This window comes from Theropithecus gelada, chromosome 19, assembly GCF_003255815.1.
Source record: "Theropithecus gelada isolate Dixy chromosome 19, Tgel_1.0, whole genome shotgun sequence".
Classification (NCBI taxonomy): domain Eukaryota; kingdom Metazoa; phylum Chordata; class Mammalia; order Primates; family Cercopithecidae; genus Theropithecus; species Theropithecus gelada.
In genome coordinates this window covers 4795212-4804994 of record NC_037687.1, presented here as the reverse complement: position 1 = coordinate 4804994, position 9783 = coordinate 4795212, and the positions used below count along the sequence as shown (strand labels likewise).

The 9783-nt window shown below is 51.1% G+C and overlaps 1 protein-coding gene across 4 annotated transcripts in view; it reads left to right on the top strand.

Annotated features, from left to right (window-relative positions):
- PLIN3 (perilipin 3) overlaps positions 1–7742 on the top strand; it is a 28778-nt gene extending 21036 nt beyond the window's left edge. For 3 of the 4 annotated variants that reach the window (XM_025366055.1, XM_025366052.1, XM_025366056.1), the window contains exons 7-8: positions 631–756; positions 6542–7742. In XM_025366055.1, coding sequence (XP_025221840.1) covers positions 631–756; positions 6542–6886 — 471 coding nt within the window. In that variant the 3' untranslated portion in view covers positions 6887–7742. The remainder of the gene's footprint in view (positions 1–630; positions 757–6541) is intronic. The other variant, XM_025366054.1, reaches the window with a different exon arrangement.
- The last annotated feature ends 2041 nt before the right edge of the window (positions 7743–9783 follow it).

Sequence of the window (9783 nt, the reverse complement as noted above, 5' to 3'; positions counted from 1 at the left end):
TTTTTTTTGAGACGGAGTCTCGCTCTGTCGCCCAGGCTGGAGTGCAGTGGCACAATCTCCACTCACTGCAAGCTCCGCCTCCCGGGTTCATGCCATTCTTCTGCCTCAGCCTCCCATGTAGCTGGGACTACAGGCGCCCGCCACCGCGCCCAGCTAATTTTTGTATTTTTAGTAGAGACAGGGTTTCACTGTGTTAGCCAGGATGGTCTCGATCTCCTGACCTAGTGATCCGCCTGTCTCGGCCTCCCAAAGTGCTGGGATTACGGGCGTGAGCCACTGTGGCCAGCCTACAAGTACTTTTTAAGCCTTTGCTAGTTCCGTCTGCTCATCTCCCATTGGCCAAAGCCAGCCACATGTCCAGGCTCCCTCGTAAAGGCAGGAGAAATTGACGCAATGGGAGGAGCTACAGGGGACATGCGGCCACTCTTCCCACCGACCACACAGAGCATGAGTGTGTCAGTGATTAAACCAAAGGCCCCAGAGCTCACCATAGCCAGGAAACCCTTCCTCCCTCCCTTTCTCTTTTCTAGACCATCATGTAAGTCAGATGATGGATTCCCTGGGTTCCCTCTGGAATCCCGCCTCTCCCAGGGGAGCCTCCTTCCCTCACCTCTCTCTCCCCTGCCCCAGATGGAAACTGTCAAGCAAGGTGTTGATCAGAAGCTGGTGGAAGGCCAGGAGAAGCTGCACCAGATGTGGCTTAGCTGGAACCAGAAGCAGCTCCAGGGCCCCGAGAAGGAACCGCCCAAGCCAGAGGTACCCATGAGGGACTGGGGGGGTGGCCTGGAGTACTTGGAGTCCCGATGCCACTCTCTACACCTCTACTTCATGGGCCTACCTGCTTCGAGTGCTTTCCCCAGCCTCACCTGCTTTCAGGAGCTAATGACACCTCCTCCAGGAAGCCTGCCTTGATTTCTCCTCTTGGGCCTGCATGGGTATGGCTTTTTTTTTTTTTTTTTTTTTAGAGTGTTGCTCTGTCGCCCAGGCTGGAGTACAATGGCATGATCTTGGCTCACCTCCTGGGTTCAAGTGATTCTCCTGCCTCAACCTCCCTAGTAGCTGGGATTATAGGAGCTCACCACCACACCTGGCTAATTTTTTATGTATTTTTAGTAGAGACAGGGTTTCACCATGTTGTCCAGGCTGGTCTTGAACTCCTGACCTCAAGTGATCTCCCCTCCCCGGCCTCCCAAAGTGCTGGGATTACAAGCGTGAGCCACCAAGCCTGGCCCCTAGTAGCAACTTCTGACTAGTATTCTCCGGCCCCCTCCACTCTATCTCAAGCCTTGGCCTCTTGTGTTCTCTAATGGATCTCGCTGCCTGTCCCACCACCCACTTAAGCCCCCCAGGGGCAAAGGAAGGTTGCAGTGAGCCGAGATCGCGCCACTGCACTCCAGCCTGGGCAACAGAGGGAGATTCTGTCTCAAAAAAGCGAAAATGTCCTGAAATTAGATGAAGGTAGTATTTGCACAACCTTGTGAATATACTAGAAACCACTGAATTGTACACTTCAAAGGGTGAGTTTTATGGTGTGTGGATTATATATCAATTTTTGAAATATTTGTTTATTTATTTATTTTTGAGACAGGTTCTCACTCTGTTGCCCTGGCTGGAGTGCAGTGATGCCATCACAGTTCACTGTGGCCTCACTGTTGCAGGCTCAGGCAATCCTCTCGCCTCAGCCTCCTGAGTAGCTGGGAACACAGGCGCGTGCCACCGTGCCTGGCTAATTTTTTTTTTAACTTTTAGTAGAGACAGGGTCTCACTGTGTTGCCCAGGGTGGTCTTGAGCTCCTAGCCTCAAGCAATACTCCCACCTTGGCCTTCCAAAGTACTGGAATTACAGGCATGAGCCACCACGCCTGACCCCAGTTTTTATTTTTATTTTTTTGAGACAGAGTCTCACTCTGTTGCCCAGGCTGGAGTACAGTGGCGTCATCTCAGCTCACTGCAAGCTCCGCTTCCCAGGTTCACGCCATTCTGTGGCCTCAGCCTCCCGAGTAGCTGGGACTACAGACACCCACCACCACACCCGGCTAATTTTTTTTTGTATTTTTAGTAGAGACGGGGTTTCACCGTGTTAGCCAAGATGGTCTCGATCTGCTGACCTCATGATCCACCTGCCCCAGCCTTCCAAAGTGCTGGGATTACAGGCATGAGCCACCGCGCCCGGCCTATTTGTTTATTTATTTATTGCTCTGTCACCCAGGCTGGAGTGCAGTGGCACAGTCTCGGCTCACTGCATCCTCTGCCTCCTGAGTTCAAGTGGTTCTCCTATCTCAGCCTCCCCAGTAGCTGGGATTACAGGCATGCACCACCACGCCTGGCTAATTTTTGTACTTTTTAGTAGACACGGGGTTTGCCATGTTGTCCAGGCTGGTCTCAAACTCCTGATCTCAGGTGATCTGCCCACATCGGCCTCCCAAAGTGCTGGGATTACAGGTGTGAGCCACTGTGCCCGGACCCAGATCAATTTTTAAAAAGCTGAAATGAGATCATATCGAAAGCACATAGTAAAGGCTACAAAAGTGAGATGTATAAAGATATCGTGACTATCTCTATAAATGCAAATTGTTCGGGAGGCAGAACTGGACCGCCTGCAGCCTAAAACTGTTTCTTGTTTCCTCCACTGCTAAGCACAGCAGCCAGAATGACCTTTCAAATGAGAAAACCAGATCTTATCTCTCTCACGTGGGCACCTTCCCATAATCCCTGGCTCAAGTCCAGAGTCCTCCAGCTGCCAGGGCTCTGGGCAAAACCCTACCTCCCTGTGTGTACCTTTTTTTTTTTTTTTTTTTTTGAGATAGAGTCTTACTCTGTCGCCCAGGCTGGAGTGCAATGTCGTAATCTTGGCTCACTGCAAGCTCCGCCTCCTGGGTTCAAGCGATTCTCCTGTCTCAGCCTCCCGAGCAGCCAGGACTACAGGCACCTGCCACCACCTCCAGCTAATTTTATTTATTTATTTATTTATTTTTGAGACAGAGTCTCACTCCATCACCCAAGCTGGAGTACAGTGGCGTGATCTCGACTCACTGCAGCCTCCATCTCCTGGGTTCAAGCCATTCTCCTGCCTCAGTCTCCCAAGTAGCTGGGACTACAGGCGCCCGCAACCACACCCGGCTAATTTTTTTGTATTTGTAGTAGAGACAGGGTTCTGCCATGTTTGCCAGGCCAGTCTAGAACTCCTAACATCAAGTGATTGACCCGTCTTGGCCTCCCAAAGTGCTAGGATTACAGACCAGAGCCACTGCGCCCGGCCTAATTTTTGTATTTTTAATAGAGACAGGGTCTCACCATGTTGGCCAGGCTGGTCTCAAATCCTGTCTCTGCTCATCTCACTCCCTGACCAAGGAAATTTTCAAGGACCTGATTTCAACTGTGTTCTCACCCAACGGTTTACAACTTCTGCCTAGAAAGTTCTTCCAGGCTGTCCCAGCCTGGCTTCTACTTTTTATTTATTTATTTTTTATTTTTATTTTATTTTTTATTTTTTTTGAGACGGAGTCTCGCTCTGCCACCCAGGCTGGAGTGCAGTGGCCGGATGTCAGCTCACTGCAAGCTCCGCCTCCCGGGTTCACGCCATTCTCCTGCCTCAGCCTCCCAAGTAGCTGGGACTACAGGCGCCCGCCACCTCGCCCGGCTAGTTTTTTTTTTGTATTTTTAAAGTAGAGACGGGGTTTCACCATGTCAGCCAGGATGGTCTCGATCTCCTGACCTCGTGCTCCGCCTGTCTCGGCCTCCCAAAGTGCTGGGATTACAGGCTTGAGCCACCGTGCCCGGCTTACTTTTTATTTTTTTATTTTTTTATTTTTTTATTTTTTTTGAGACGGAGTCTCGCTCTGTCGCCCAGGCTGGAGTGCAGTGGCCGGATCTCAGCTCACTGCAAGCTCCGCCTCCCGGGTTTACGCCATTCTCCTGCCTCAGCCTCCCGAGTAGCTGAGACTACAGGCGCCCGCCACCTCGCCCGGCTAAGTTTTTGTATTTTTAGTAGAGACGGGGTTTCACTGTGTTAGCCAGGATGGTCTCGATCTCCTGACCTCGTGATCCGCCCATCTCGGCCTCCCAAAGTGCTGGGATTACAGGCTTGAGCCACGGCGCCCGGCCTCTTTTTTTTTTTTTTTAACAGTTTTATTGAGATATCATTTTCATACCATACAACTCATGCATTTAAAGCATACACATTGGCCAGGCGCGGTGGCGCACTCCTGTAATCCCAGCACTTTGGGAGGCCGAGGCAGGTGGATCATGAGGTCAGGAGATCGAGACCATGCTGGCTAACACAGTGAAACCCCGTCTCTACTAAAAATACAAAAAATTAGCCGGGCGTGGTGGCGGGCGCCTGTAGTCCCAGCTACTCAGGAGGCTGAGGCAGGAGAATGGCGTGAACCCGGGAGGCGGAGCTTGCAGTGAGCCGAGATCGCGCCACTGCACTCCAGCCTGGGCCACAAAGCGAGACTCTGTCTCAAAAGAAAAAAAAGCATACACATCACTGGTTCTTAGCATTGCACAACTATCCCTATCTCATCTCATGCCCCTAAAAAGAAACCCTTTTCCCATCAGCAATCACTGCCCCATTTTCTCCTCCTCCCGACCATGTATCCTCTCCTGTCTCTGTGAATGGGCCTGCCCTGGACATTTCATAGAAATGGGATCCCACCCTGTTTGGCCTTTTGTGTCTGGCTTCTCACACTGAGCGTGACATCCTTGGGGCTCATCCACGCTGTGGTCTGGGTCAGATCCCTGTGACTTTCTGTGGTTGAGTCGCATTCTGTTGTATGGATGAATCACATTCTCTTCACCCATTCATCAACCGAAGGACACTTGAGTTGTTTCTACTTTTTGCCCTGCCCCTGTGTGCACGTCTCTGTGTGTGGATGTGTGTTTCCGTTTCTCTTGTGCATACACCCACAACTAGAATTGCTGAGTCATATGATAATTCTATGGTTTAACATTTTGAGGAACGGCTAGACTGTTTTCCAAAGTAACTGTATCTTTAGTACAGATGGAGGTTTCACCACGTTGGTCAGGCTGAACTCCTGACCTCAGGTGATCCACCCGCCTCAGCCTCCCAAAGTGCTGGGATTACAGGCATGAGCCACCGTGCCAGGCCTCCTTATGATTTTGATTTGCATTTCTTTAATGACTTACAATGTCAAGCAGCCTTTTCATGTGCTCTCCCTATATCTTCTTTGGTGATTTGTCTATGCTTTTAAAAAAATTTGACTAGTGGCCGAATGCAGTGGCTCATGCCTGTAAATCCACCATTTTGGGAGGCTGAAGTGGGCAGATCACTTGGGCCCAGGAGTTTAAGATCTGGGCAACTTAGTGAGATCCTGGCTCTACAGAAAATTTTTTTTTTTTTTTTTTTTTTTTTTTTTTTTTTTTTTTTTTTTTTTTGAGACGGAGTCTCGCGCTGTGTCACCCAGGCTGGAGTGCAGTGGCGCGATCTCGGCTCACTGCAAGCTCCGCCTCCCAGGTTCACGCCATTCTCCTGCCTCAGCCTCCGAGTAGCTGGGACTACAGGCGCCTGCCACCACGCCCGGCTAGTTTTTTTGTATTTTTAGTAGAGACGGGGTTTCACCATGTTAGCCAGGATGGTCTCGATCTCCTGACCTCGTGATCCACCCGCCTCGGCCTCCCAACAGAAAATTTTTAAAATGTAGCTGGGCATGGTAGTGAGTGCCTGTAGTCCCAGCTACTCAGGAGGCTGAAATGAGAGGATAACTTGAGCTCAGAAATTAGAGGCTGCAGTAAGCTATGATCACACCACTGCATTCCAGCCTGGGTGACAGGGTGAGATCCTGTTTCTAATTAAAAGAAAAGAGGCTGGGCACTGTGGCTCATGCCTGTAATCTCAGCACTTTGGGAGGCTGAGGAGAGCAGATCACTTGAGGTAAAGGGTTCAAGACCAGCCTGGCCAACATGGTGAAGCCCCATCTATACTAAAAATACAAAATTTAGCCGGGCGTGGTGGCATGCGTCTGTAGTCCCAGCTACTTGGGAGGCTGAGGCAAGAGAATCGCTTGAACCCAGGAGGCGGAGGTTGCAGTGAGCCAAAATCATGCCACTGTATTCCAGCCTGGGCAACAGAGCCAGGCTCTTATCTCAAAAAAAAAAAAAAAAAAAGAGCTGGGCTTGGTGGCTCACGCCTGTAATCCCAGCACTTTGGGAGGCCGAGGCGGGTGGATCACGAGGTCAGGAGATGGAGACCATCCTGGCTAACACGGTGAAACCCCGTCTCTACTAAAATACAAAAAATTAGCTGGGTGTGGTGGCGGGCACCTGTAGTCCCAGCTACTCGGGGGGCTGAGGCAGGAGAATGGCGTGAACCCGGGAGGCGGAGCTTCCAGTGAGCCGAGATCGCGCCACTGCACGCCAGCCTGGGCGACAGGATGAGACTGTCTGAAAAAAAAAAAAAAATTTCACCTATGGAAAGGGTTTTCCCCAAGGTTAGTGGTAGAACCCCTCTTTCCCTGGCTTCAGCTCCAGTTGCCTTTCCTGAAACAAATGGTCCTGATTGGTGTCCCCACCTCCCTTCTCAGCAGGTCGAGTCCCGGGCGCTCACCATGTTCCGGGACATTGCCCAGCAGCTGCAGGCCACCTGTACCTCCCTGGGGTCCAGCATTCAGGGCCTCCCCACCAATGTGAAGGACCAGGTACAGCAGGCCCGCCGCCAGGTGGAGGACCTCCAGGCTACCTTTTCCAGCATCCACTCCTTCCAGGACCTGTCCAGCAGCATCCTGGCCCAGAGCCGAGAGCGCGTCACCAGCGCCCGCGAGGCTCTGGACCACATGGTGGAATACGTGGCCCAGAACACACCTGTCACGTGGCTCGTGGGACCCTTTGCCCCCGGAATCACTGAGAAAGCCCCAGAGGAGAAGAAGTAGGGGGAGAGGACAGGACGCAGCGGGCCCCGTGTCTATGCTGCAGCTCTGCTCTGGAGTCTTCAACCCAGGGCTCCTTTCAAACCGATTTTCTGGCCACTCCACCAGCTCTTCTGTGCTGTCTGCTTGGGAAGCTAAGGCTCTTAAAACTGGGGCATCATCCAGCTGGCCAATCTCTCAGTCCCTCTGAGCTTGGAGGAAGCCTGTTTTGAGCCTCACCCTATCAGTCAGTAGAGAGAGATGTCCAGAAAAATATTTGTTCAGGAAAGTTCTCCCCCACAGAATTTTTTTTTCCTTGTTAAAAGTCAGGAATATAGGCCGGGTGCGGTGGCTCATGCCTGTAATCCCAGCACTTTGGGAGGCCGAGGCGGGCGGATCACCTGAGGTCAGGAGTTCGAGACCAGCCAGGCCAACATGGTGAAACCCCGTCTCTACTAAAAATACAAAAAAATAAAAATGAGCCAGGCATGGTGGTGGGCGCCTGTAATCCCAGCTACTCGGGAGGCTGAGGCAAGAGAATCACTTGAACCCAAGAGGCAGAGGTTGCAGTGAGCCAAGATCACGCCATTACTTTCCAGCCTGGGGGACAAGAGCGAGACTTAGTCTGAAAAAAAAAAAAAATCAGGGATATAGTTCATATCCCACTTCTTTGTTTACACCAGTGTCCCTGGATATCAGCCTGTAGCTAATGGACTTGGATTTCTGGTCTAAGTGGGCGTCCTGGGGATGGGGTGGAACACTGAGCTTCTAAGCCTCAATGTAGTGTAGAAAGGTGCTGGGGCCTGTCTGGCAAGCCTTGTTGAAATGCTCTGGCATTCAGTATTGCCTTAATAAACTTCACCCACAACTGCATACAGGCCGTGTGTGTATGCGTGTGTGTCTTCATCTGTCCCTGCTGCTAGAACAGAAATACCTTAGGCAGGGTAATTTATTTATTCATTTATTTATTTTGTAGTGATGGGGTCTTGCTGTGTTGCCCAGGCTGATCTTGAACTCCTGAGCTCAAGCGATCCTCCCACCACATCCTCCCAAAGTGCCTGGCCAGGCTGGATAATTTATGAGCAACAGAAATGTATTTCTCACAGTTCCGGAGGCTGGGAAGTCCAAGATCAAGATGCTGGCAGGCCTGGCACAGTGGCTTATGCCTGTAATCCCAACACTTTGGGAGGTCGAGGTGGGAGGATCGCTTGAGGCCAGGAGTTTGAGACTGGCCTGGACAACATAGCAAGACCCCAAGTCTACAGGAAAAAAAATTTTTTTAAGTTAGCCAGGCATGGTAAGGAGGGAGGGTCACTTGAGCCCAGGAGTTTGAGACTGTAGTGAGCCAAGATTGTACTACTACACTCCAGCCTGGGCAACAGAGCAAGATACCATCTCAGAAAAAAATCAAGTGACAATCTACAGTGTTTCTCTGTGGTAGCTACAGAGAAGGGGAACTTCAGGGATTTCTCCCAGGGACATGGAGACGATACATTCTCAGTCTTACCAAATACTGCTGGAACGTAGGCCAAATCATTGTCAGTCTTTTCAGTCCTACCCTAAGTACATGAGAGGGTTCATTCTCCCCGTCACCAACCACGTTACTTTCTCTTTGTTAATCCGTATTGAACTTGAATTCTTATGCACCCAAGTATAAGAATCTTTTTTTCTTTTTTTTTTTTTTGAGACAGTCTCTCTCTGTCGTCTAGGCTGGAGTGCGGTGGCGCGATCTCGGCTCACTGCAAGCTCCGCCTCCCGGGTTCACGCCATTCTCCTGCCTCAGCCTCCCGAGTAGCTGGGACTACAGGCGCCCGCCACCACACCCAGCTAATTTTTTTGTTTTTTTTAGTAGAGACGGGGTTTCACCGTGTTAGCCAGGATGGTCTTGATCTCCTGACCTCGTGATCCACCCGTCTCAGCCTCCCGAAGTGCTGAGGTTACAGGTGTGAACCACCACACCTGGTCCCACCTCATCCTCTTGAGTATCTGGGAACTACAGGCGTGCACCACCTCCCTAAGCTAAATGTTTTTTTTTTTTTTTTGAGACAGAGTCTTGCTTAGTCGCCCAGGCTGGAGTGCAGTGGCGCGATCTCGGCTCACTGCAAGCTCCGCCTACCGGGTTCACGCCATCCTCCTGCCTCAGCCTCCCGAGTAGCTGGGACTACAGGCGCCCGCCGCCTCGCCCGGCTAATTTTTTGCATTTTTAGTAGAGACGGGGTTTCACCGTGTTAGCCAGGATGGTCTTGATCTCCTGACCTTGTGATCCGCCCACCTCGGCCTCCCAAAGTGCTGGGATTACAGGCGTGAGCCACCGCGCCCGGCCAGCTAAATGTTTTTTATACATATATACACAGATGTGGGTCTTGCTATGTTGCATAGGCTGGTCTCAAACTCCTGGGCTCAAGCGATCCTCCCACTCAGCCTCCCAAAGCCCTGGGATTATAGGTGAGAGCCACTGCACCTGGCTCTCTCCCAGTCTTCTTCCCAATCCCATCAGATAGATGCTATTATCTCCAGGGAAACTGAGGTGTAACCCAGAGAGCTCACCCTCAGCCCCACCTCAGCTACTAATAGCTAAGTAGTGATCTGAACTCAGGCCAGGCGTGGTGCCTTACGCCTGTAATCTCAGCACTTTGGGAGGCCAAGGCAGGCAGGTCACTTGAGGTCAGGAGTTCGAGACCCGCCTGGCCAACATGGTAAAACCCTCTCTCTATTAAAAATACAAAAAATAGCTGGGTGTGGTGGCACACGCCTGTAATCCCAGCTACTCAGGAGCCTGAGGCACAAGAATCACTTAGCCCGGGATGCAGAGGTTGCAGTGAACCAAGATCCGGCCACTGCACTCCAGCCTGGACAACAGAGTGAGACTCTGTCTCAAAAAAAAAAAAAAAAAAAAAAAAAAAAATTTTGAATCAAACAAG